This window comes from Rhinopithecus roxellana, chromosome 20, assembly GCF_007565055.1.
Source record: "Rhinopithecus roxellana isolate Shanxi Qingling chromosome 20, ASM756505v1, whole genome shotgun sequence".
NCBI classification, from domain to species: Eukaryota; Metazoa; Chordata; class Mammalia; order Primates; family Cercopithecidae; genus Rhinopithecus; species Rhinopithecus roxellana.
This window is the reverse complement of record NC_044568.1, coordinates 9,637,414-9,663,602: the sequence shown is the minus strand read 5'-3', so window position 1 is coordinate 9,663,602 and position 26,189 is coordinate 9,637,414. Positions and strand designations below refer to the sequence as shown.

Genomic DNA, 26,189 nt, shown 5'->3' with positions numbered 1-26,189 from the left:
TGAGTCTTGCTGACGTTCCCGGCCAAATAAAGCCCTTCCTTCTTTAACTCAGTGTCTGAGGGGTTTTGTCTGTGGCTTGTCCTGCTACATCTTCACTCTCTGTAACCACCCTTCCCTCTGTCAGTCTTGTTCTACTTTCCAAATCCTCCACTGCTCCAAACCTGACTCACCTCCTCTCCCCCTCTCCACAGCCCCAGTGGATGATTCTTCTTCCCTTGACCCCGCCAATTTTCCCCCTCCCCGACAGCATCACGATCCTCCACAGGAGCATCCTAATCCTCCATTGTATGCCCCCGTTCCGGCTCTACCCCCTTCCCCTCATCTCTCAAACCACCCCCCTTCTGACTCTGAGTCCTCTCCGTCTCCGCCCCTCACCCGCTCTTGGGCCCTACATGCTCAGCAACCAGCTCCCTTACTTCCCCTTCAGGAAACAGCAGGAGCTGAAAGTATTGTTAGAGTTCATGTTCCCTTCTCTTTCGGTCATCTCTCTCTAATTAACAAAAGACTTGGTTCATTTCCAGAAGACCCTACCTCTTATATTAGGAAGTTCCAGCACCTTACCTAGTCTTATGAACTAACCTAGCACAACCTCTACATTATCCTCTTTTCCATCCTCGCCCCAGAAGACCAAGACTGTATCTGGACCCTAGCTCAGGCATATGCTGATACCATTCATCACCAGGCTCCTGCCCAGCCTACTGGTGCAAACGCAATCCCCAACCAGGACCCCTCTAGGATTATCAAGACAGGGCCTCTGCATGCCACCATCAAGACCACATGATTGTATGTCTTCTTGCAGGACTCAAAAAGGATGTGTATAAAACAGTAAACTATAAAAAACTTTCAGAAACCACCCAAGGTCCTAATGAAAACCCAACCCTTTTCCTCTCTGATTTAACTGAAGCCATGAGAAAATATACCAACCCAGACCCAGCCAGCCCAAAAAGAACCACTATTTTAAACCTTCAGTTCATCTCCCAATCCACCCCCAATATTTGATGCAAGTTTCAGAAGCTTGACAAAGGCCCTCAAGCCCCACAATGAGACCTTCTTAATTTAGCCTCAAAATCTTTAACAATCATAATGAGGACAATAAAAGGCAAAAACTGGCGGAGTTTCAAATGCTTGCCTTCACCATCAGAGGCCCTGCAGGCCCACGGGGCCACAGCTCCACATGGAAGCCTCCTAACAATTCACCCCATCTGGCACCTGTTTCAAGTGTGGCAATAAAGGCCACTGGTCCAGACAATGCCCAAACCCAGGAAAGCCCACTAGGCCGTGCCCCCTCTGTGGAGGACCCCACTGGAAGTCAGACTGTGAGAGGCCCCAGCAAGGACCACCCCCATCCCCTCCTGAGCCGGCCAAAACCTTACTCAGATTTCATCGGCCTTGCCACTGAAGACTGCCGGTGCCCTGGAACGAACGCCCCCCACAACTACCATCTCTTCATTCAAGACAAAAGTAACCCTAATGGTGGCAAGTAGACCAGTATATATGTATTTTTTAATTAATACCAGGACAACCTACGCTGCTTTACCTAATTTTTCGGGACCCACCCAGTCCTCCCAGGTCTCTGTTGTAGGAATTGATGGACAAGTCTCCAAACCCTGAGCCACCCCTCCACTCTTCTGCTCCCTGCACAGCTTTTCCTTCACTCACTCTTCCTTAGTCCTGCCCTCATGTCCAACTCTGCTCCTGGGCAGAGATACCCTTTTCAAACTCCACACTACTCTCCACCTCCATGGTAACCTACTTAGAAATTCAACTTTCCCCTGGGGCCCAGGCTATGACCCCAGCCCGAGCAGCATTAATAAATAATCTGTCTCCGCCCTCCTCCAAAAGAGAAATCCATTCCTTCCTAGGGTTAGCAGGCTTCTTTAGAATATGGATTCGCAACTTTACCCTCCTAGCTCACCACCTCTATAAAGTGGCCAAAGGCCCTCTCAATGAACCCCTAAACCCCTCACATAACATACTCCCCACCTTCTGCAAACTCCAAACTGCTCTTGTCACTGCACCAACTCTGTCCTTACCTAATACCTCCCAACCTTTCACTCTATACTGCCAAAAACCGAGGAATAACCCTCGATGTCTTAGGACAACAGGAAAAAAATCCTCCCTCTTCTGCCCCTGTAACTTAACTCTCTAAACAACTAGATAACACAATCAAAGGGTGACCAACTTGTCTTAAAGCACTAGCAGTGGTGCCCATTTTAGCTCTAAAAGGCAGGAAACCAACTTTCAGCCAGCATACCACTGTCCACAGTCCTCATAATCTACAGGATCTCCTCTCCTCCTGAGCATTAGGCTCTCTTCCTCCTTCATGGATTCAATTACTCCATGCCTTCTTTTTTTTTGAGATGGAGTTTCACTCTTGCCTCAGCATCTTGTATAGCTGGAATTACAGGCATGTGCCACCACACCCAGCTAACTTTTGTATTTTTAGTAGAGACAGCATTGGTCTCTACTCACCATGTTGGCCAGGCTGGTCTGGAACTCCTGACCTCACGTGATCCACCCGCCTCAGCCTCCCAAAGTGCTGAGATTACAGGCGTGAACCACCGTGCCTGGCTTACTCCATGCCCTCTTTATGGAAAAATCCCAAATTCAGTCTTGTCAAAAGTGCTCCCCTCAACACAGCATCCTCACTCCCTGTATATTCTTCCCCTCCTACTCATTCTTGCACTAGCATCCTAGATCATCTGCAACCACACTTTCCAAACATTTCCTCCCAGCCACTCACCAACCCCAATGACCAGCCATTTATAGATGGCTCCTCTTCCGTGCCCACTGGCTCCCCCAAAATTGCTGGGTATGTGGTTGTTTCCCTTGACTGAGTAATTGAAGCTAAGACCCTACCTCCAGGAACCTCTTCTATCCCTCTCCACAATATACAATGCAATCCCTGCCTCAGCCTATAACTGGACTTCCACCCAAGTAACCTACCATCCCGAAATCCTCATTAACAGCCCCCTCGAACTCGACATACAGGCATTAACAGAAATCTCCCCCCAATTAGCTAATGAGTTTGGTCCAGCTGTTACAACCTTACATCCCTATTTACACAACCTATCCCCCTACTGCAGCCGTGATAAACCCGTATTAGGAGCCATAACAACCCACATAATCAATCATATTCTATCCAGCACTACTGTGTGTACAATGACATCTACCCTCTGGCATTCCCCTCAGCCACCTGAATTCCAAACTGCAACTTTACCCTACAACTCAAACCTCCCACTGAACATACTATTCTCAAAGCTGCCAACAATAAAGACAGGCTTCGTTTCTCTAGCCTCCATCTCCTTAACAAAAATTAAGAGTACTGTAATGGCCAACACCTCCCCTGTTTATCCCTCTTCCCTTGACTCCCCTCTCCTTGCACCATCCCTACCCTACACCCACCACCCGTGATTGCCTCCTTATCCCAACATTAAACAACACTCCCACTTGAATCTTAGTGGACACAAAACGCTTCCTCTTACACTGAGAAAAAAAGAACCCCAAAGCCTCCCAGTCTAAACCAAACACCCCTTTACAACCACTTACAGCAGCAGCCCTCGCCGGGACCCTAGGAGTATAAATGTATGAAAATAACAAAATAGTATATATTTTTAGCATGCACAACCAGTTCTGTCTACCAAACCAAGGCATACTTTTCCTATGCAGTACCTCAACTTATATTTGCCTCCCATCTAACTGGACGGGCACCTGCATCCTGGTTTTCCCCAGTCCAAAAATCAACGTTGCCTCAGGAGACCAACCCCTACCAATCCCCATTAATACCGTTGTCTGACACCACCATGCTATACAACTCATACCTCTGTTAGTAGACCTCAGAATAACTACAGGAGTTGGAACTCGGGTTGCGGGATTAACCACCTCCGTTTCCTATTACCAATCCCTCTTCAAAGACCTCACAAATAGCTTGGAAAAAATAGCCAAATCCGTTACAACTCTCCAATCACAAATAAATTACTTGGCAGTGATGGTTCTTCAAAATCACAGAAACTTAGACCTACTCGCAGCCGGAAAAGAAGGACTCTGCCCTTTTCTAGATGAACAGTGTTGCTTTTATCTTAACCAATCTGGCTTAGTACAACATGCTGTAAAAAGACTAAAGGACCGAGGACAAAAAATTAAAGAAAACATCCCTCGATGGCTAGTGTGGCTCTCCTGGTCTTTTAATACCTAGTTTCCATGGCTTGACCCACCTAGGCCCAGCCATAACCATTTTTCTTTTTCTAGCATTTGGCCCTTGTCTCTTACACCTTCTCGCCCAGTTTTTACAGGACCGTATCAGAGCCTTTACCTACGGAACAAGACAAGATATAATGCTGCTCCAGGAATACCAATGGCTCCAAAAACAGCAATCCCTAGCGTCCAGCCTTCCCCCACAATGGTCGCCCCTTCCCAGCAAGGAGCAGCCAGACAATGGCACCCCTCTTCTATTACCTATTAAAAGGCTGGAATGTTAGGGATATAAAGCCCAAGAAAGCTTCTTGGTGCTGCCCACCCTTCCCCCAAGCCTCTTTATATTTCTAAGCCCTTGTCTAGGTGCCACAGTGAAGCCAGCAGACTTCACTTGTCAGACCTTGCTGCAATAAGCAAACCCCAATTACAAACCACCCACACCTGACAGGGGAGGTCGTGGGAACATAAACAAACTTTACCTTCACCCTCCTGTAATAGATGTCACAAGGTAATACGTAGCCAAATTAACCAGCAAACAACCCAGGATTTGGCCATACGAAAGAACTCCCTCAAACTCCCCTCCCCAATATAAACCCCTCATTCTGTAAGCTTGGGGCTGCTTCTTCTCTATTAGGGGAGCAGCTGGCAGGTTAATAAAAACTTGCCTGCTTAACTTTAGGTCTATTTTTCCTTTCTCTCAGCTGACCTTACATCCTCACCTCCTGAGAGTAGGAGGAGGCCCAGCTGTGAGGTCAAAATGCCCAGGATCCCCAGGAAGGAGGAAGCCTGAGAGAAAGGCAGAAAGGGGAGAAAAGCGAATGACGTCTCAGTCCCAGCTGGAAGAGGAATATTTTGTTCAGGAAGAAACGCTACTTATATGTTCCTTGCTCCTGGTGTGACTCATTTTTGCTGACCTGAATTTATTACATTTCCTGGAGCCTGGGATCTTGACCTTTTCTTTCTCACTTTAAGGGATGAGACCACCCCTCATATTGTCTTATGCCTAATATCTGCCTGCAAAGAAAGAAGAAGTAAAAACTAAAAGGCAGAAATGGAATCCACAGGCAGATAGCCCAGCACCGCACCCTGGGCCTGGTAGTTAAAAATCAACCCCTAGACCAGGTGCGGTGGCTCACGCCTGTAATCCCAGCACTTTGGGAGGCCGAGGCGGGTGGATCACAAGGTCAGGAGATCGAGACCATCCTGGCTAACACAGTGAAACCCCGTCTCCAACTAAAAATGCAAAAAATTAGCCGGGCGTGGTAGCGGGCACTTGTAGTCCCAGCTACTCAGAAGGCTGAGGCAGGAGAATTGCTTGAACCTGGGAGGCAGAGGTTGCAGTGAGCCGAGATCGCACCACTGCACTCCAGCCTGGGTGATAGAGCAAGACTCCAAATCAAAAAAAAAAATCAACCCCTGACCTGACTGCTTGTGTTATCTGTAGATTCCAGACATTGTATGGAAAAGCACTGTAAAAAAATCCCAGTCCTGTTCTGTTCCGTTCTGATTACTGGTGCATGCAGCCCCCAGTCACTACCCACTGTTTGCTCAGTCGATCACGACCCCCTCATGCAGACCCCCTTATAGTTGTGAACCCTTAAAAGGCACAGGAATTGCTTACTTGGGGAGCTCGGTGTTTGGAGACATGAGTCCGCTGATGCTCCCAGCTGAATAAAGCCCTTTCTTTCACAACTCGGTGTCTGAGGGGGTTCTTGTCTGAGGTTCGTCCTGCTACAATTTTTTTTTTTTTTTTTTTTTTTTTTTGAGACAGAGTCTCCCTCTGCTGACCAGGCTGGAGGGCAGTGGAGCGATCTCTGCTCACTGCAGCCTCCGCCTCCCAGGTTCAAGTGATTCTCCTGCCTCAGCCTCCCAAGTAGCTGGGATTACAGGCACCTGCCACCACACCTGGCTAATTTTTATTTTTATTTTTAGTAGAGACGCGGTTTCAGCATGTTGGCCAGGCTGGTCATGAACTCCTGACCTCAGGTGATCTGCCCCAGCTCAGCCTCACAAAGTGCTGGGATTACAGTTGTGAGGCACCACACCTGGCCCAGACTGGGCTTCTTTTTCATTTCCTTCTTTCTTTCTTTCTTTTCTTTTTTTTGATGGTGTTTCACTCTTGTTGCCCAGGCTAGAGTGCAATGGCGCAATCTTAGCTCGCCACAACCTCCGCCTCCCAGGTTCAAGTGATTCTCCTGCCTCAGCCTCCTGAGTAGCTGGGATTACAGGCATGCGCCATCACGACTGGCTAATTTTGTATTTTTAGTAGAGATGGGGTTTCTCCATATTGGTCAGACTGGTCTCAAACTCCCGACCTCAGTTGATTGGCCTGCCTCAGCCTCCCAAAGTGCTGAGATTACAGGTGTGAGTCACAGTGCTCGGCCTTTTTTTTTTTTTTTTTTTTTTTTTTAAGATAGGGTCTCACTCTGTCACCAAGGCTCGGGTGCGGTGGTGTGATCTCGGCTCACTGCAATCTCTGCCTCCCGGGTTCACGCCATTCTCCTGACTCAGCCTCTGGCGTAGTTGGGATTACAGGCATGTGTCACCACACGCAGCTAATTTTTGTGTTTTTAGTAGAGATGAGGTTTCACCATGTTTGCCAGGCTGCTCTTGAACTCCTAATCTCAGGTGATCTGCCCTCCTTGGCCTCCCAAAGTGCTGGGATTACAGGCGGAAGGCACCATGCCCGGCACTTAATTTGACCAGTGACATCCCATGGGACTACAGTCAGGCTGTGCTATGAATCGGCCCATTCAGTGGCAGTGCGTGAATTCAAGTTTAGGATGAAGAAAGTTCATCTTTCTCTCTCCAGGTCCCTGGGCCCTGGAACAGCTGCCTGTGTGGTTGATGGCGGCTCCTCTGGTTGGCCTTGAGGCATGTGGGAATGTCACTGCCTGGTGAGCTCCTCAGTTGGCCAGCACTGTCTGGGGGTGGGGGATGAGGGTGGCTCCCAGCGGTACCCATCTGAATGCTGCTGTTGTGAAGGCTGATTCTGTCACCTGAATATGAGTAGGCCTTGGGGAGTCGACAAGGCAAGAGGTAAGTTTTGAATCAGCAGTTTCCCAATGGCCACTCAGAAAAATAACGCATTTGGAAGGGACCAGCAGGAGTCTATTTGGGAGCTGTCATAAGCCCTTGGCGTCAGAAACACTGACCTGGTCTCTGAGCTTTTGGCCAAGGCTCCCTGCAGCCAGACCTTCCCCAAACCTGCAGTCTCTGCCCTGCATCAACATCTGGCATTCACCCAGTACCTCATTCCTGTCCCCAGTGCAGCCACACTTCGCCAGTACCTTCAGCCAGGCCCCAGGTACTCCGGGGAGTGACCTTTTTCCCGCAGCTGGTACAGCACCCACTTCTCCCACAGCGAGGTCCGCCCCTGCTTCCTGCTGCCCAGCGGGCCTGTGCTCCTTTGCCTGTCCCCACTGCTGGCAATGCTTGTGCCAGGGGCCCTTCAGTGGATCCACTGGCCTGGTGACATGGGCCTCAGAGGCTGACCTCCAGGATTGTGAACACTGCCCCTGGTTCTTTCCCAGGAGGGTCCAGACCCCCACGGGAGCTTCCAGCACCTCCCAGAGCTCTTTCAGACAGTGGGTGATAGGCACCACGCTGAGGGGTGGGCACTGCAAGAGAAGAAATGTCATTGCTTTTAAGGGAAGTTTTCAGTTTTCTCTTGTGTCCTTCAGAGGCCTGAGAGCCTGGGAGACCTAGGGCTGGGACCACACCCCCTGGGCAACACTGAATCCTTATGCCTCTCCCAAACTTTTTGCCTCTGCTCCCCAGGGTGAGAAAATAGCCCTTAGAGTCCACAAGGGACCAGAATAAACACACTTAACAAAGTAATCTATATCTTCCACCTGTTTGACACCCTCCCCCACACATAGATCTCCCCTTGAAAATTTTACTGCCCTAGCCAGATTTTCTTTGTCCTGTCATTTCTTTTAAAATTTATTGTTCTTGACCTGGCACAGTGGCTCACACCTGTAATCCCAGCACTCTGGGAGGCCAAGGTGGGTGGATTGGCTGAGGTCAGGAGTTCAAGACCAGCCTGACCAACATGGTGAAGCTCCATCTCTACTAAAAATACAAAATTAGCTGGGTGTGGTGGTGCATGCCTGTAGTTCCAACTATCCAGGGTGCTGAGGCAGGAGAATCGCTTGAACCCAGGAGGCAGAGGTTGCAGTGAGCTGAGATCGCGCCAGTGCACTCCAGCCCGGGCAACAAGAGCAAAACTCCATCTCAAAAAAATAATAAATAAATAAAAATTATAGTTTGTTAAGAAATATAGGCCGGGTGTGGTGGTGTGGGTGACAAAGCGAGACTTCGTCAAAAAAAAGAGAAGAAAGGAAGAAAGGAAGAAAGAAAGAAAGAGAGAAAGAGAGAGAGAAAGAAGAAAGAAAAGAAAAGAAAGAAAATGATCAGTAGCTGCACCACTAGAAAGATGGTGGAGCACGAGCAATGAAAAATCCTTTTGGTTCCAGAAAATCTCCCGAAAAATAGGAGGGCTTATCAAGCCCTCAAAGCCACCTAGGCAAAGCAGGCACTTTTGGCAAAGAAGGAGCAGAGGAAAGGAAAAGTGCTCAGGTTTAAGCAACTGGAATCATTCCTACATGATTCCTGGCAGGAGAAACGTGACAAGGTGCATCTCAGACGACTAGAAGTGAAACCTCATGCCTTGGAATTGCCAGATAAACATTCCTTGGTCTTTGTTGTATGCATCAAAAGGATTGATAGTGTGAGTTTACTGGTGCAGAGAACCGTTGCAAGACTTCGCCTAAAGAAAATTTTTAGTGGTGTCTTTGTAAAAAGTCACCCCCCAGAACCTAAAAACGCTACGTATAGTGGAACCTTATGTGGCCTGAGGATTTCCAAATCTGAAGTCTGTCTGGGAACTCATTTTGAAACATAGACCAGCCAAGGTCAAGAATAAGACCATTGGCCAGGTGTGGTGGCACACACCTGTAATCCCAGCACTTTGGGAGGCCGAGGCGGGTGAATCATGAGGTCAGGAGATTGAGACCATCCTGGCTAACACGGTGAAACCTCATCTCTACTAAAAATATAAAAAATTAGCCAGGCATGTTGGCAGGCACCTGCAGTCCCAGCTACTTGGGAGGCTGAGGCAGGAGAATGGCGTGAACCCGGGAGGTGGAGCTTGCAGTGAGCCGGGATCATGCCACTGCACTCTAGCCTGGGCGACAGAGTGAAACTCTGTCTCAAAAAAAAAAAAAAAAAAAAAAGAAGAGGAAGACCATCCCTCTGACAGACAACACAGTGATTGAGGAGGACCTGGGGAAGTTTGGTGTCATTTGCTTGGAAGACCTCATTCATTAAATTGCCTTCCCAGGGAAGCATTTCCAGGAGCTCTCATGGTTCTTGCGTCCTTTCCACCTCTCAGTGGCCCATCATGCTACCAAAAATGGAGTGGGCTTCCTCAAGGAGATGGGTACACCTGGTTATCGGGGTGAATGCATCAATCAGCTCATCTGTCAGCTGAACTAGACTCAGGTGCCAAACTGCGATAAATTTTTATCAATGAAGTGGAAGCATGTGTTTTTGTTGTTTTGGGAATTTTTATCAAGTACTTCAGAGATTATTTCCTGCTTTATCTTCAAAAACTGAAAAGAAAAGACAGTAGCTGGCCAGGCGCGATGGCTCAAGCCTATAATCCCAACACTTTGGGAGGCTGAGGCGGGCGTATCACCTGAGGTCAGGAGTTTGAGACCAGCCTGACCAACATGGAGAAATGCCGTCTTTACTAAAAATATAAAAATTAGCTGGGTGTGGTGGCACATGCCTGTAATCCCAGCTACTCGGGAGGCTAAGGTAGGAGAATCGCTGGAACCTGGGAGGCGGAGGTTGTGGTGAGCAGAGATCACACCATTGCACTCCAGCCTGGGCAACGAGAGCAAAACTCCGTCTCAAAAAAAGAAAAGAAAAGACAGTAGCTTATGTTCATGGCAAGCACTTCTCATCACAGTCCAGTTCCAAGGAAAAATTCCAGCATTTTTTTTTTTTTTTTTTTTTTTTTTTTGAGACGGAGTCTCGCTCTGTCGCCCAAGCTGGAGTGCAGTGGCGGGATCTCAGCTCACTGCAAGCTCCGCCTCCCGGGTTTACGCCATTCTCCTGCCTCAGCCTCCCGAGTAGCTGGGACTACAGGCGCCCGCCACCTCGCCCGGCTAGTTTTTTGTACTTTTTAGTAGAGACGGGGTTTCACCGTGTTAGCCAGGATGGTCTACGATCTCCTGACCTTGTGATCCGCCCACCTCGGCCTCCCAAAGTGCTGGGATTACAGGCTTGAGCCACCGCGCCCGGCCAATTCCAGCATTTTTTACATTGGGTGCCACGTCATCTGAAATCAGCACATTCCATGGAGGAAGGAGTCTTGCTCTGTTGCATCTATCCTAGGGTTTAATGTTGGTAAATGAGTAACTCTAGCATTTGTACAAGGCTCCTTAAGACTCCTGCAGCAGCCGACCAAGCCCAAGGACATAATTGAATCTGGAGAGTCCTGGGGCCTTGTTTTGAAAAAGACTTGAAATACACATAGGAAGAAAGCCATAAAAATAAATGTTCACTTGTCTCTGAAAAAAAAAAAAAAGAAATATAAAAGCCAAACTTGGCTTCAGCCATTTTTTTCTGACTGCTCTCTCTTGTGAAGATCCCTGAGTACATGTAAAACAGATTCAATTTGTATTCTTTCATTTTTTCTTATTTATTTTTGAGACAGGGTCTCCTAAGTTGAGTAGGCTGATCTCATTCTCTTGGACTCAAGAGATGCTCGTGCCTCGACCTCCCAGTAGATAGGATCACAGACGATTCTCAATCTAGGCCTACATTCAACTAAAGAGCCCACTAAGAGCTAAAAGGCGCCTTGGAGATGACTCTGACTCCAGTACACAGGACATGTATGAAGTCACGTGGAGCACAGAGTAGGCCATCAGGAAGTGTGAGATGGAGGTCTGGTGGGAGAGTTGGCGACACTTACTAAGATAAAGATCCCAGGGGAAGCAGGTTGGGGTAAGAAAGGGATGAGCTGGTTTTGAGCGGAGGAGTCTTGGGCCATCAGCGTAGGGGCAGGACCTGAGGGGAGCTGAGAGCCTGGCTGCAGCTAGAGGGAGACAGGCGGTCGGGAGGCGTCCTGCACAGCACATGGGAGAAGCTCCTACAAGAGAGGACCCTCTGACCTTCTCAACCTTACCTTACTCTCCTGGCTGCCTCCGCCATCTAGAAGTTCCAAGGATTTCAAGCTCCAACAAGCCTACAATAGAGGAGGGTCTCCTGCATCCACTCCATGGCTTTTGTGAAAGGAAAATAAATCTTGGGGCCCCCAAATCACTACCCTAAAGGTAAAAGTCAAGCTGGGAACTGCTTAGGGCCAATCTGCCTCCCATTCTATTCAAAGTCACCCCTTTGCGGGCTGACATAGATGCATATCTGATTGCATCCTTTGGAAACGCTAATCAGAAACTCCAAAGAATGCAACCGTTTGTGCCTCACCTTCAGTTTCCTGGAAGCCCCTCCCCTGCTTCAAGTCTTCCTGCCTTTGCTTCAAGTTGCCCCTACTTCTTACATACACTGATTGATGTCTCATGTCTCCATAAAACATATAAAACTAAGCTGTGTCCCGACCACCTTGGGCACAGGTCGTGAGGACTTCCTGAGGCTGTCACGCGCGTGTCGTCAACCTTGGCAAGTAATTGAGATCTATCTCGGAATTTCTGGGTTCACACTTTTTGCTCTCAACATTGGGAATAGACTGCTGCCGCCGTTCCTGAGGACAAAACGAGAGGGTGATGGGCTGGAGCCCGATTCTAAAAAGGTCCAGGGAGGAAAACTAACTTCTGAGTTCACCACGGTTCCTTTCCGCCGGAGGCTCCTTTGTTTCTGCAAACCCGGGCTGAGCTCTGAGCTGTGCCGCCTCACCGGGTGGGGCCAGAGCATGCGCCGCTGGTTTTCAAGGCCGGCGCCTGTAGCCGCAACGGCCATTTTGGATTAGGGCACGGAGGGAACGCTTCCTGGGGGCGGGGGCGGGGGCGTCGTCCTGGGTACAATTGCTCAGGGGCAAAGGTCGAGAGGTCGCGCAGCCGCAGTTTTTTTTGAAGAAATAGTCCAGTTCTGACTATGGACTCGCAGCCATCAGCCCTTAAGTTTCCATCCCCTCTAGTGGGCCCTCGGGGGTTCTAGTGACCTCCCTCCTTCCCTTGGGACTGGGCCGGGGAGGCGTTCTCGGGCGCGGGAGGTTCCGTATGCCCAGGCCCGGCCAGGGGAGGTGACCGATTCGTCGCTGGGGCTGACAGTCCCCATGGCGCCGCCTCTGGCCCCGCTCCCTTCTCGGGATCCAAACGGGGCAGTACCCCAGTGGAGAAAGCCCGGGACCGTGAGCTTCGCCGACGTGGCCGTGTACTTCTCTCGGGAGGAGTGGGGCTGCCTGCGACCCGCGCAGAGGGCCCTGTACCGGGACGTGATGCGGGAGACCTACGGCCACCTGGGCGCGCTCGGTGAGAGCCCCACCTGCTCGCCGGGACCTTGCGCCCCCACACGCCCTGCCGCGCCTCTGGGAGCTGCGCGTGGAGTTGGGGGTCCCGGGGCCGAGCAGGCGGCCTCCCCGCAGCGTGGGGTTTGCGTTCTTCTCCCCCAGGAGTCGGAGGCAGCAAGCCGGCGCTCATCTCTTGGGTGGAGGAGGAGGCCGAACTATGGGATCCAGCTGCCCGGGATCCGGAGGTGACGAAGTGTCTGACAGAAACGGACCCAGGTGGAGTATCGGGTGCTAAGTCCCATGGGGACTTCTCTGTTCATGTCCCTACCCGGTTTCCTCTACCACCTCCAGCTACCTGCTTAGCAGTTTCCTCCCTGAACTGCCTTCTCAACTACGGCCAGCAGGGTGAGTCCCTGCCTTGGCCCCGTATGCAGCCTAGAAAGGGGCTGTGATGGGGACTCTGGCCCTGCCATACCCGCCTCTGAGTCCTCACCTCTGCGTGGTCACTACACTCTGGAGGCTTTTTTGTTTTGTTTTAGAGATAGGGTCTCTGTTGCCCAGACTGAGGTGCAGTGGTGCCATCATAACTCACTGCAGCCTCGAACTCCCGGGCTCAAGCAATCGGATCAAGCAATCCTCCCGCCTGGGCCTCCAGAGTACCTAAGACTGTAAAGGCACTCGCCGCCACGCCTGGCGGGTTTTTTTGTTTTTTTTTTTAATTAAAAAAATTTTTTTTAAAGAGGTGGAGGTCCTGGTGTGTTGCCCAGGCTGGTCTCGAACTCTAGCCATCCTCTATCTCGGCCTCCCAAAGCACTGGGATCACAGTCATGAGCCACCGCGCCCAGCCTCTAAGTTCCGTTGGCTCTACCTCCACATCATGACCCGCCTCAGTCGTTTTCCTGCACGATGGTTCCTATTCCCCTATGCGCCCCCCACCCCGCCCTCCCATTTCCTTCCTTTAGTTCTTGCCTCAGCCTTTGCATTGTATCCAGCCCCACTGAACTTGGCCATGCCCGCCTGGTTCTGCCTTTCTTGGTGCTGTTCCTTCTGCCTAGAATATCGCCAGGTGTCCACTCCTCCTTCCGGATCAGGCCCAGATGTTCATGTCATCTCTGCCCTTCCCTGCGGTGACATTTCCCCAGCCCCGAGCCGGAGTGGACTGTTTCTCCCTCCTGGCTCTGTCTGGCTCAGCAGCCGAGGAACAGGTGTTACTCCTCCATCTCCCAGGGGCAGCCGGGGGTCCAGCAGGCCTGTCCCTGTCCGTGAGGGCTGTGGGATTCAAGGACCAGGATGAGCCGAACCTGAACTCTCCCATCTTTATCTCCCAGCAGATTCCAGAAATGAGGAAGAGGAAAGACAATGGGAAGGGACGGGAGCCCTGGAGAAGCCTGTTCCTGTGACCGCCGGGTCTCCTGGGCTGAAGGTTCACCAAGCCCCCTTTACCAGGTTGGAGCAGCCGTCCAAGGCGCGGCGCCGGAGTCGCCCCCGCTTTTTTGTCCACCCCCCTGTCCCTCGAGCGGACCAGCGTCACGGCTGCTACGTGTGCGGGAAGAGCTTCGCCTGGCGCTCCACGCTGGTGGAGCACATCTACAGCCACAGGGGCGAGAAGCCCTTCCACTGCGCAGACTGCGGCAAGGGCTTTGGCCATGCTTCCTCCCTGAGCAAACACCGGGCCATCCATCGCGGGGAGCGGCCCCACCGCTGTTCCGAGTGTGGCAGGGCCTTCATGCGCCGCACGGCTCTGACTTCGCACCTGCGCGTCCACACTGGCGAGAAGCCCTACTGCTGCCCACAGTGTGGCCGCTGCTTTGGCCTGAAGACTGGCATGGCCAAGCACCAGTGGGTCCATCGGCCAGGGGGCGAGGGGCGCAGGGGCCGGCGCCCTGGGGGGCTCTCTGTGACCCTGACCCCTGGCCGCGGGGACCTGGACCCACCCGTGGGCTTCCAGCTGTACCCAGAGATATTCCAGGAGTGTGGATGAAGGCCTCAAAAGTGACTATCTAGACATTGCGGGAGGCCCGAGATGGGCTCAGGGGCCTGAACCTCTGCAGCGCCCTGCAGGGAGGTCCCAGAATCCACGGCAAGAGCTGGCCTGGGGTGTGGACATTCTGAACGTGGGCCCTCAGCAGCCTCTTCTGTCAGCACCTTGCTCCCTGCTGCCCTGGGCTCTCCAAGGCCCCCTTTCCTGAGGCAGGGCTGAGGTGAGAACCCCCTAGACCTCCATACGGGGAAGCAAAAGTTGTTTCTCCTCCCAAAGATGCTAAGAGGATTGAGGTAGAGGAGAACCTTGTTTTCTCTGTTGTCTTTTTCTTTTTACTTTTTTAATTTTTTGAGATGGAGTTTTGCTCTTGTTGCCCAGGCTGGAAGTGCAATGGTGCAATCTTTGCTCACTGCAATGTCCGCCTCCTGGGTTCAATCGATTCTCCTGCCTCAGCCACCTGAGTAGCTGGAATTACAGGCACACTATGGCTGGCTAATTTTTGTATTTTTAGTAGAGATGGGGTTTCACCATGTTGGCTAGGCTGGTCTCGAACTCCTGCCCTCAGGTGATCCACCCACCTCTGCCTCCCAAAATGCTGGGATTACAGGCGTGAGCCACCTCACCCGGCCTTTTCTTTTTTATTCTTTGACCCTCTGACAACACAATACCCATTGTCTGTTTATTTATTTACGTATTTTTAAGACAGCATCTTGCTCATCACCCAGGCTGGAATGCAGTGGTGTGAACTGGGCTCATTGCAGCCTAGACCTGCGGGGCTCAAGGAATCCTCCTGTCCCAGCCTCCCAGATGGCTGAGACTACAGGTGGGCTACACTACGCCTGGCTAATTTTTAGGTTTTATGCAGAGATGGGGTTCCCACTATGTTGATCAGGCTGGTCTCAAACTCCTGGGTTCAAGCAATTTGCCCACCTTGGCCTCCCAAAGTGCTGGGATTACAGGGGAGCCACCGCACTGGCCTTCATTGGCTTTTTGCTGCACAACTTAAAAAACCAGTGGCCCTGTACTGGATCTGGCCTGCAGTTGCTGTATTGATTTGGGCCCAGGCAGTGTTTTTAAGTGATAAGAATTAGTGGTAAAGATTTAAAAGGATATTTTGCACCAAAATCCAGGTTTCTGGCATCTCTAGAAAAATCCAAAGATTTTGCAAGTCCACCTAGGCTCTCAGAAAGTCGCAGTTGTTGGGAGCTGGGCCGGAGCCAGAACTCCCAACTTACCATGGCCACTCATCCTATCAGCCAAGCACGCGTTGCCATTCATCATTGCTTGCTTCTAGTGTTTTTGGTGTTTAAAGTACAGCAAAGAAGAAAGGGAAGTATTTCTTGAACCCATGTCTGTGTCAAAACAGTCCTTGCATCTTTCCCGTCTTTAGGTACGCACCATCTTTGCTGTCTTTAAGTATGTGCCATCATAGGCAGAGGGGACTAGGCCAAGAACACCTGGTGTTAGATTTGTAGCTAGTGGCAACTGTACCCATCTGTATCCCCAAGCTCTACACAGAATCCCCCCAGCACTTCACGACTCCATTATCCATCTACCACTAATTCCTTTGTGGGCAGAGTCCAGCCATGAGCAGCACCTGCCCAAAGACAGCAAGGGCCTATGACCTCTGCTGGCCTGTGCGCCTTCGCCTGTCACTCAGCTCAGCCCTGTGTCTGGCCTACCCAGGGAGGAAGAAACCAGATTTGTCAAACTGGAAGGAGGTAGAAGTTTTGGAGACAAGACACTGTGTCAAGTGAAGTAATGAACTGACTTTATTCGAACCTCATCTCCAATCCGACCCCACCAAGGTCTCTCTCCCTTAGCTTTTCTGGGGTGGGTTGACTCGTGTGTCACCTTATCACAGGGACACATGGGGTGAGAATAGGCACCTTGGCAGTAGGAGATACCTTTGTAGCAGATTTTAATTCCCAGTGTACATCCCAGTTCCCTCCCCTAACCCTCAACACAGCCTGGGGAAAGCCCAGCTTGCAACACCAGTTCTCAGCCCAGACTGACAGCCAGATCTTGGCCCTGAGTATGCCAATTAAAGGTGCCATGATTATTACCTAGAGATATCTGAGTGCTTTGAAGTTTGTAAAGCTTTTTTAGGGCACAGAAGCCAGACTCCAACTCCTCTGCTTCCTGCCCTCATGACCCAACTTTCCAGCATTTCATCAACTTTTTTAGTGTCATGAAACCCTTAAGCCTTAGCCCCACCCCATTCTCAGCTCTTTAGTTCGTGGCGTAGATATTTCCACCTAGAGGTAGGGTCGGGCTGAGTATCTTTTAAAAATGTAGCTACTCTCTGCGGGAGTAGTGGCTTACACCTGTAATCCCAGCTCTTTGGGAGGCTGAGGCGGGTGGGTCACGAGGTCAGGAGACGGAGACCATCCTGGCTAACATGGTGAAACCCCGTCTCCACTAAAGATACATTTTAGGCCGGGGTGGTGGCTCACGCCTGTAATCCCAGCACTTTAGGAGGCTGAGACAGGCGGATCACGAGGTCAGGATATCGAGACTATCCTGGCTAACACGGTGAAACCCCGTCTCTTCTAAAATACAAAAAAAAAAAAATTAGCTGGGCGTGGTGGCGGGCGCCTGTAGTCCCAGCTACTCAGGAGGCTGAGGCAGGAGAATGGCATGAACCCAGGAGGCGGAGCTTGCAGTGAGCCGAGATGGCGCCACTGCACTCCAACCTGGGCAACAGAGCGAGACTTCATCTCAAAAAAAAAAAAGATATATTAAAAAAAAAATGCCAGGCATGGTGGCACGTGCCTATAGTCCTAGCTACTCAGGAGGCTGAGGCAGGAGAACCGCTTGAACTCAGAGGCGGAGGTTGCACTGAGCAGAGATAGCGCCACTGCACTCCAGCCTGGGCAACAGTGAGATTCCATTTCAAAAAAAAAAAAAAAAAAAAAAAAGTAGCTGCTCCCTGGGCCTAGTTCCTCATCTATTGAATGAGAATCTCCAGGGATAGAATTTGATGCCTGTGAAAGTTTGAGAGAACCACTGCTGGGAACAAAACATTATTTTCAAACTGCTCTTAGTTTTGCAAGAGTAGTGGTTGGTTCCGGGGCCTGTCCCCAATGTCAGGCATACAAAAGGACTTCTATTTCTTTGTTCTTTCCAAAGGGCCCTGTACTGTGGCTGCTGTCTTCCTGGGTACCTAGGATCATGTTCAGTACACTGGGGCATTCTCCTGTAGCATCAGATGGAAGGCCTTTAAGAGGGCTTGTCCTTTGCATGAGAGGAGGGAGCAATGCACAGGGAAGCTCCTCTCACTGAGAAGGTCTGTGAGGGCTCTCTCTATCCTGCAGCACTGGCCACGCTGGCTGGACCATAAACCTTGGCTGCACACTGAATGGCTCTGCCCTAGTGCTGTGCATGCCAGGAGATAATGCTGTGAACAAAGTGACCATCCAACTTGCGCAGGGTTCATCCTCATGGATGCATCCTCATGGATGCAGAGGTAGGACAACGCCAGTGGACTCCCAAGTTTCTCCTGCCTTGGATTAGCTGGTGTTGGGTCACTGGGCTTGGAGCCTCTCACTGCTGTGGCTGTCAGGTGGAGGCTGGCTTCCTTGTGAAGTCCCTATGCATAGATGGCACCCTGGTCCTGGAGGAGGCTGGCTGGAACTGAGCCACTCTTACTCCAGGTGCCAGTGAGGCTGAATTTGCATATGGAAATGCGGGTGCCTGGGCAGCGTGAAGTCTTGGCCCAGCTTCTGCTACACCTGGGACTTGTGGCTCATAAGAGTGCAGGCAGTGGACAGTGTCAGAGCTGTGGTTGGAGGTCTCACCACCCATTTTTAGGGTGTGGCTGCTCTCCTGTGTGAATTTTCGTGGATCAGCAAGTTGGAGGTCAGAGAATAATATCTTGTGAAGGAGACTTGTTTCCCACCTGAGTGCTTTGGGGATGACCAGAGAGTACCCCATGTCCAGCTCTTCCCAAAACTGGCTCTCTTGTAGGCTGTCCTGACTGTGGACTCAAGTGCTGGACCATGTAAGCCATTCTTAGCAAAGGTTTCAGGACAAACAGACATTGGGATGGGGGAGAGCTGTGGAGCTGGAAGTTGTTCCTCTGGAGGGCAGAAAGTTTTCCCCGCTTCATTTGTGGGATGAGCTCTTCTGATTATATTTGTAAGCCTTTATTATTACTATTATTATTAGAGACAGAGTCCTGCTCTGTCACTCAGACAAGAGTGCAGTAGCAAGATCTTGGCTCACTGCAACCTCTGCCTCCCTCCCCGTTTCAAGGGATTCTCCTGCCTCAGCCTCCTAAGTAGCTGGATTGCAGGTGCCCGCCATCGCGCCTGGCTAATTTTTGTATTTTTTAGTATAGACGGGGTTTCACCAATTTGGCCAGGCTGGTCTCGAACTCCTGACCTCGTGATCCACCTGCCTTGGCCTCCCAAAGTGCTGGGATTACAGACATGAGCCACCGCGCCGCGCCTGTAAGCCTTTAGATAGTTTCTCTCCACCTTTTATCACTTGGCATTCTCCAAGTTCTTGTTCTCATCCCTTTTCATGAAGAAGAGGCCATCCTTCCTCCCAAACATTCTCTTCCCTTCATTTGTCTGGGTAGGCGACAAGAAAACACTCCTGCATCACACAGGGGCATCGGGCTCATTAACTGTCAAGAACGCTGCCAAACTTGTTTCAACACGAAGCGTAGAAAAAAAGACAATAATTGGATGATATTAAGTTGTCTGTCCAGGCTCACTTCCTCAATTCAAAGCTGCACCCGAGGCAGTGTTTCTCAGGTTCCCTTCCTCTGCAAGCCTCCATTCGAGTCAGACAAGACTGGAGAATTGTTAGATGATGCCTCGAAGGCCAGATGGTTCTACTCAGTCCAATTCTCCTCTGTATCACCCTCACCTGGAAGGAATCCTGCCTCCCTGTGAGGAAATCCAGCAACCAGGGACTAAGGCTGCCAGGGATTGAGTTAAACTCAGGCGCTGGGGAAGGTGGAGGGGAGAGGCAAGGGGTGTGAGCCTGACGAGGAGGAAGGGTGTCTGTTCTCAGATCTTCTGACTTTCATAAAACAGTGGAGGTTAAGTAGGGGCGGGAAAAGTTTTGAAGGCACAGGCCCGGCTGGAGGGGAGACGCCTGACACCTCCCTCCCACTACCTCCTGCAGGGGCTTCTGGCCGACAGGGGAGGCGGACCCGACCACAGCGCCCCCGGCCAATCAGAAAGGCGTCTGGCGTTCCCTGGCGACCATTAACGCCCAGCCGTCCGCGGGGTTGGAGGAGGCGGGGCGGCTAGAGCACTAGCCCCATCGGCCAACCGCCAGGCTTCCTGGCGCGGAGAAGCGGTGCCTCTGGGAGCCGGGGCGGGGCTGTCTCCTTGGCAACTATCTAGCCCTCCAGGAGGGAGGAGGGGGATCAGGAGAGCCGAGCGGGGTGGGGACCGGAGGAACGGGAGCGGGCGCGCAGGTGCGGGGGAGCGGAGTTCCAGGAGGGGGTCCCAGGCTCAAGGACCTCGGCGAGGCCAAGGGTAGTCCGTCCCGGTTCCCGACGCGCTGCCGGAGCTGACCCGGAGGCTCGGGAGGGGAGGGAGAGAGACACCGCCCCCGCTGGCGCCGGGAAGCGTCGCTCCTTCTCGCTGACCTTGGTCTCGCTTGTCGCCTCGCCCTTGGCCACACGCACCGACAACGCTGGGCCAGGGAGATGGACAGACGGGCCTTTGGAGGGACGGAGACCTAGAACATAGGCACACATACTGCCCCGGTAGCCCGGTGGGCTCCGGGGTGTCAGGTCCTCGCCCACCCCGAGGCCGGGCCCCTCCAGCCCAGGGTTAATGCCAACGAGTTTCCACCTCCAGCGGCTCCTAGAGAGGCCGCGGCGCGAGCCGGCGGGGGGACCTGGCCGCGGACGGACACTTCCTGTGCGGGGGAGGGGGCCGGGCGGCCGTTGGACAGCGCAGCCCAGCCCGGGGCCGGGGGCCAGACGGTGGGGGCTCGGGCGGGAGCGGGGCCGGGGCCGCCGGGGTAGTCGCGAGGCCCCTCATCCCCGAGGCCGCGACGCGCGGGGGCCCGTGAGGGACACGGGGAGGCCGAGACCTTGGGAGGGGGCGGGGCCGCCTGCAGGGGAGGGGCCCGGCGCGCAGGAGAGGCGCGGGGTCAAGACGTCCGGCCTCGGGGGCTCGGGCTGGGCCGCCGCGTCCCTTGGGCGGCGCTGAGGGGGCGGGCGGGCGGGCGGCGGGGCCCCGGGGCTCAGGGCAACCCAGGCCGGGTCGCAGGATCGGCCGCCATCGCCGCCGCCGCTGCACGGGGAGCCCGCGGGGATGGAGCGGGAGGCGTCGCCGTGGGGCGTCGAGCCCCAGGATGTGCAGAGTTCTGACGAAATGAGGAGCCCCGAAGGGTCCCTCAGAGGTGAGGCGGGAGCGCCCGTCCGAGGAGTGGATCTGCGCGCAGGAGAAGGGACTGTGGCTCCAGGGAGGGAGCGAGGGCCGGGGGCTGGGACACCTGGAACTCGGAGGAGGGGCAGGCGGGGTCTGGGGTGTCCTGGGTCAGCTGAGGGGGGCGTGGGAATTTCAGCACTTGTCTAGGGGCTAGCAACCCTGCTTGTGAGGTGGGAGGTGTGTGATTGCTAATAGACCAAATGACCTTCCAGGTCTCACACGATCTGGATTTTCTGTAATTCTCTGATCCTGCAGGCAACATGAGTGAGAATGAGGAAGAGGAAATTTCTCAGCAAGAAGGCACTGGGGACTATGAAGTCGAAGAGATACCATTTGGGCTTGAACCCCAGAGCCCTGGGTTCGAGCCACAAAGCCCCGAGTTTGAACCCCAAAGCCCCAGATTTGAGCCTGAAAGCCCTGGATTTGAGTCCCGAAGCCCTGGGCTTGTGCCCCCAAGCCCTGAGTTTGCACCCAGAAGCCCTGAATCAGATTCTCAGAGCCCTGAGTTTGAATCCCAGAGCCCTAGGTATGAACCCCAAAGCCCTGGCTATGAACCCCGGAGCCCTGGCTATGAACCCCGGAGCCCTGGCTATGAATCTGAGAGCTCTAGATACGAATCCCAGAACCCTGAGCTCAAAACCCAAAGCCCAGAATTTGAAGCTCAAAGTTCCAAATTCCAGGAGGGTGCAGAGATGCTTCTGAACCCCGAGGAAAAGAGTCCCTTGAATATCTCTGTAGGAGTTCACCCCCTGGACTCCTTCACTCAGGGGTTTGGGGAGCAGCCCACAGGTGACCTGCCCATAGGGCCACCTTTTGAGATGCCCACAGGGGCCCTGCTGTCTACACCACAGTTTGAGATGCTTCAGAATCCCCTGGGTCTCACAGGAGCCCTTCGAGGTCCAAGCCGGCGGGGTGGCCGGGCCAGGGGTGGGCAGGGCCCTCGGCCTAACATCTGCGGCATCTGCGGGAAGAGCTTCGGGCGGGGTTCCACCCTGATCCAGCACCAGCGCATTCACACCGGTGAGAAGCCCTACAAATGTGAGGTCTGCAGCAAGGCCTTTTCCCAGAGCTCTGACCTCATCAAACACCAGCGTACCCACACTGGCGAGCGACCCTACAAATGTCCCCGTTGCGGCAAGGCCTTCGCTGACAGCTCTTACCTGCTTCGCCACCAGCGCACTCACTCTGGCCAGAAGCCCTACAAGTGCCCACATTGTGGCAAGGCCTTTGGCGACAGCTCCTACCTCCTGCGACACCAGCGCACCCACAGCCACGAGAGGCCCTACAGCTGCACGGAGTGCGGCAAGTGCTATAGCCAGAACTCGTCCCTGCGCAGCCATCAAAGGGTGCACACCGGTCAGAGGCCCTTCAGCTGTGGCATCTGCGGCAAGAGCTTCTCCCAGCGGTCGGCCCTTATCCCCCATGCCCGCAGCCACGCCCGGGAGAAGCCCTTCAAGTGCCCTGAGTGCGGCAAGCGCTTTGGCCAGAGCTCGGTGCTGGCCATCCACGCCCGCACCCACCTGCCAGGCCGCACCTATAGCTGCCCCGACTGCGGCAAGACCTTCAATCGCTCCTCCACGCTCATCCAGCACCAGCGCTCCCACACGGGCGAGCGGCCCTACAGGTGCGCCGTGTGCGGCAAGGGCTTCTGCCGCTCCTCCACGCTGCTGCAGCATCACCGGGTGCACAGCGGCGAGCGGCCCTACAAGTGCGATGACTGCGGAAAGGCCTTCTCCCAGAGCTCCGACCTCATCCGCCACCAGCGGACCCATGCGGCGGGCCGGCGCTGACCCGGAGCCCCAGCAGGGGTGGGAGATTTGGGCAGAAGATAAGGGGCCAGGGAACTAGAAGAACCTTTAGGGAGGATAGTGGAGAAGCCGCAGCAGGATGGAGGAGCTGAGGATGCTGGAAGAAGAGGGCCAGGGTGGAGGAAGTGACATGCCCTCGAGACTTGTGGGAAGTGGGTTGGAGGGAGGCCAGGCCGGCAGCGGGAGGCCCTGGGAGAAATGGAGAGAAGTCAGCGGAGGGCTGGCCTCGCAGCCGCGGCTCCTGGGTAGGTGCCTGGCTTGGCAACGTGCTAGAGCAGGGAGGGGGGAGGGCGGGGGATTACCTAATTAGAGTGGGTTAGCTTAGATTGGTAGCTGCTGAAACCCTTGTTGAGTCAGGAGCGGGTAAAAGGGTAGGTGGGGTGGGGAGTGGGGCCTCGGGGTGGGGCCTGGGCCTCTGCGTGCAAACCCCAGCCTCCCTCTTTTTCCTCAGGCTTTGGAGCCCCTGAGTTTGAGTTCAATAAAAACCTTTATGTGGTAAACGAGACTTGTCCTTAAAACGTGCGTGGACAGCGCCCTGGGAAGTGGGAGACACCAGTAGTAGCTGGGGGCCTTATCCGGGTAGTGCGTTGCTGCTGCTGCTGTTAGAAAACAGGTCTCGCTGTGTTGCAGCGGGCCACCGCGCCTGGTTGGAAGTGCTATTTTTTTCTTTTTTTTTTTTTTTTGAGATGGAGTCTTACTCTGTCACCCAGGCTGGAGTGCAATGGTGTGGTCTCGACTCACCGCAATCTCCACCTCCTGGGTTCAAGTGATTCTCCTGCCTCAGCCTCCCGAGTAGCTGGGATTACAGGTGCCCGCCACCACGCCTGGCTAAATTTTTTTGTATTTTTAGTAGAGATGGGGTTTTCACCATGTTGGCCAGGCTGGTCTTGAACTCCCGACCTCATGTGATCCGCTCACCTCAGCCTCCCAGAGTGCTGGGATTACAGATGTGAGCCACTGCGCCTGGCTTTTTTTTTCGGAGGCAGTATCTTGCTCTGTGGCCCAGGCTGGATTGCAGTGATGCGACCATTGCTCACTGCAGGCTTGACCTCCTGTGCTCACGTGATCCTTCTGTCTCAGCCTCCTGAGTAGCTGGGACTACAGGTACGTGCAACCAGGCTCACATAAGTTTTTATATTTTAATTTTTTTTTTTTTTTTTTTTTTTTTTTTTTGAGACGGAGTCTTGCTCTGCTGCCCAGGCTGGAGTGCAGTGGCCGGCTCTCAGCTCACTGCAAGCTCCGCCTCCCGGGTTCACGCCATTCTCCTGTCTCAGCCTCCCGAGTAGCTGGGACTACAGGCGCCCCCCTCGTCGCCCGGCTAGTTTTTTGTATTTTTTAGTAGAGACGGGGTTTCACCGTATTAGCCAGGATGGTCTGGATCTCCTGACCTCATGATCCGCCCGTCTCGGCCTCCCAAAGTGCTGGGATTACAGGCTTGAGCCACCGCGCCGGGCCATATTTTAATTTTTTATAGAGACAAGGTTGTGCTATGTTGCCCAGGTTGGTCTCAAACGCCTGGCCTAAAGGATCCTCCCACCTTGGGTTCCCAAAGTGCTGGGAATACAGTTGTGAGCCACAGAACACAGCCAGAAATGTTCACTTAATTGAGTAGGGCTGCAATATTGCACCAGCACAAAAACACCGCAAAACTGGACAGAATTTCACATTTATTGGATAAATACACGCAGGCACTGTGCTTGGCACTGGGGCTCCAAGTAAGCAGACGTGGTTGCCACTTTGAGCTCAGTCTTTCTGTGGGGGCCATTGCACAGGTGTGATGGGTCCTGGGAGAGGGTGTGGAGCCAGGGCAGGGGCAGAGCCTGGGAAGACGGCCCCCAACGATGGGGATGTCACAGGCCCATGCCCGCTTTTTATTTTTATTTTTTCCTCCAGACGGAGTCTCGCTCTGTTGCTGCCCAGGCTGGAGTATAATGGCGCAATCTTGGCTCACCACAACCTTCACCTCCCAGGTTCAAGCGATTCTCCTACCTCAGCCTCTTGAGTAGGTGGAACTACAGGCGTGTGCCACCATCCCTGGCTTTTGTATTTTTAGTAGAAACGGGAGTTTGCCAGGCTGGTCTTTACCTGACCTCAGGTGATCCACCCTCCTTGGCCTCCCAAAGTGCTGGGATTAGAGGCATGAACCACCGCGCCCAGTCCATCCCCTCTTTTTCTGTATCTTCCAAGGGTCTTTGTCATTAATTCAATGAAATTGTGTCAAGCACCTACTAGATGTCCCACGCTCTGACATAGCATGAGGCATCCCAAGGTGAACAGGACAAGTATGACCTTTACCCTCAGAGTTCACTGAAAGATAGCTGCTAAGTATGTCAATCATTAAACAGAGAAAAAACATCCAGGCTGTTGGATGAAGAAACATGACGTATGCTTTGAAGGAGTAGTGCAGGCTGGAGGAAGTGTGAAAGACGTGGGGACCCAACCGAGTCTGACATGTGAGCTAGGATCTGCCAGTCAAGGAAGGAGGGTTGGCCAGTGGAAGGTTCAGACAGAGGGAGCCGTCTGGGTGAATGCAGGAAGACAGGAAGGAGCCTGGCCTGGGAGAAAGGCTGGTGTCACTGGAGCTTCGACAGGGAGGCAGCATGGCTCTAGAATAGGTTGGGGAAGGCCACAAAGGTCTCATTTTGCAGGATGCTGAAAGGCATGCCAAGGAATTTGGTCTTTGGCCAAGAGCAAGGCATGTGCCGCAGTCATCTAGTGACACAGGTCACATTTGCTGTCTGCCAGCAGAAGAGACTGGACTCCAGTGCAGGGGAGTGGGCAGGGACAGGTTCTGCGGGGGGAGGCATCTGTGGACATCCCAGGGAAGGTAGTGAGGGCCAGAACATCCCTAGGTCCTGAGACTACAGTTTCTCCACATTTAGATCAGACATTCTCTTCCAAGGAAGGAAACCAAGAAAGGCTGGTGGACTGTCTGGTAATGACAAACCCTCACTTTTGCAGCCCTCCTGGCTGGTCCCTCAGCAGGTCCTCCCTATGAGCCTGCAAAGGAGACAGGCAGGCATGAGCTCCATGTTTAAGATAGGGAAACTGAGGGCCAGGGAGGGGCAGTGACTCGCCCGAGGGCACACAGCGGAATGCGGGCAGAGGCAGAGTGGCCCTGGGCGTCCTGAGTTCAGTTCTGGACCCTCTGCACATCACAGGCCTGGACTCAGTCCTTACCACCGCCACTCTCAGAGTCCTCCTCGTGGAGGGGTTTCAGGCAGCCCAGATCCCCAGCCTCTTCCCCAGACGCCGGCTGCCCAGAGTCTTCTGCAGGGATTCCATTTGGGACACCTCCGCCAGCCTCCATCTTCTCCTTCAGGTTG

The 26,189-nt window shown here is 53.1% G+C and overlaps 4 protein-coding genes and 1 pseudogene across 5 annotated transcripts in view; 3 read left to right on the top strand and 2 right to left on the bottom strand.

The window, feature by feature from the left end:
• Positions 1 to 6,766: 6,766 nt before the first annotated feature.
• Positions 6,767 to 12,180, bottom strand: LOC115895274. Its single transcript, XM_030925403.1, has 3 exons — positions 12,034 to 12,180; positions 11,393 to 11,452; positions 6,767 to 7,814 (listed from the first exon to the last, which is right to left on the bottom strand). The coding sequence occupies exons 1-3, from the start codon at positions 12,178 to 12,180 to the stop codon at positions 7,320 to 7,322; spliced, it is 702 nt and encodes a 233-aa protein (XP_030781263.1). The 3' UTR covers positions 6,767 to 7,319.
• Positions 8,606 to 9,693, top strand: LOC115895155 (annotated as a pseudogene).
• Positions 12,181 to 16,720, top strand: ZNF747 (zinc finger protein 747). Of its 2 annotated transcripts, none has more exons than XM_010387964.2 (3): positions 12,181 to 12,692; positions 12,833 to 12,946; positions 14,002 to 16,720. In XM_010387964.2, the coding sequence occupies exons 1-3, from the start codon at positions 12,497 to 12,499 to the stop codon at positions 14,649 to 14,651; spliced, it is 960 nt and encodes a 319-aa protein (XP_010386266.1). In that variant the 5' UTR covers positions 12,181 to 12,496; the 3' UTR covers positions 14,652 to 16,720. The 2 variants fall into 2 exon arrangements, with proteins under 2 accessions (XP_010386266.1, XP_030780152.1); XM_030924292.1 differs by having other exon boundaries at positions 13,999 to 16,720.
• A 3,070-nt stretch (positions 16,721 to 19,790) lies between these two features.
• ZNF768 (zinc finger protein 768) lies at positions 19,791 to 23,363 on the top strand. The gene is made up of 2 exons (XM_010387973.2): positions 19,791 to 21,026; positions 21,311 to 23,363. The coding sequence occupies exons 1-2, from the start codon at positions 20,939 to 20,941 to the stop codon at positions 22,843 to 22,845; spliced, it is 1,623 nt and encodes a 540-aa protein (XP_010386275.1). The 5' UTR covers positions 19,791 to 20,938; the 3' UTR covers positions 22,846 to 23,363.
• A 1,150-nt stretch (positions 23,364 to 24,513) lies between these two features.
• ITGAL (integrin subunit alpha L) overlaps positions 24,514 to 26,189 on the bottom strand; it is a 51,159-nt gene continuing 49,483 nt past the window's right edge. Inside the window, 1 exon segment of the mRNA XM_010387952.2 lies at positions 24,514 to 26,188. Coding sequence (XP_010386254.1) covers positions 26,033 to 26,188 — 156 coding nt within the window. The 3' untranslated portion in view covers positions 24,514 to 26,032.

Excerpts from the sequence above, each read along its gene's own strand:
- LOC115895274 (XM_030925403.1), bottom strand. The coding sequence starts at position 12,180 with ATGGCCGTTGCGGCTACAGGCGCCGGCCTTGAAAACCAGCGGCGCATG. Across the intron at positions 11,453-12,033 it reads GAACCGTGGTGAACTCAGAA|GCTTGTTGGAGCTTGAAATC; the intron begins GTTAGTTTTCCT and ends CCTCTATTGTAG. Across the intron at positions 7,815-11,392 it reads GAGGCAGCCAGGAGAGTAAG|TGCCCACCCCTCAGCGTGGT; the intron begins GTAAGGTTGAGA and ends CTTCTCTTGCAG.
- ZNF747 (XM_030924292.1), top strand. The coding sequence starts at position 12,497 with ATGGCGCCGCCTCTGGCCCCGCTCCCTTCTCGGGATCCAAACGGGGCA. Across the intron at positions 12,693-12,832 it reads CGGCCACCTGGGCGCGCTCG|GAGTCGGAGGCAGCAAGCCG; the intron begins GTGAGAGCCCCA and ends CTTCTCCCCCAG. Across the intron at positions 12,947-13,998 it reads TCTGACAGAAACGGACCCAG|CAGATTCCAGAAATGAGGAA; the intron begins GTGGAGTATCGG and ends TTTATCTCCCAG.
- ZNF768 (XM_010387973.2), top strand. The coding sequence starts at position 20,939 with ATGGAGCGGGAGGCGTCGCCGTGGGGCGTCGAGCCCCAGGATGTGCAG. Across the intron at positions 21,027-21,310 it reads CCCCGAAGGGTCCCTCAGAG|GCAACATGAGTGAGAATGAG; the intron begins GTGAGGCGGGAG and ends CTGATCCTGCAG.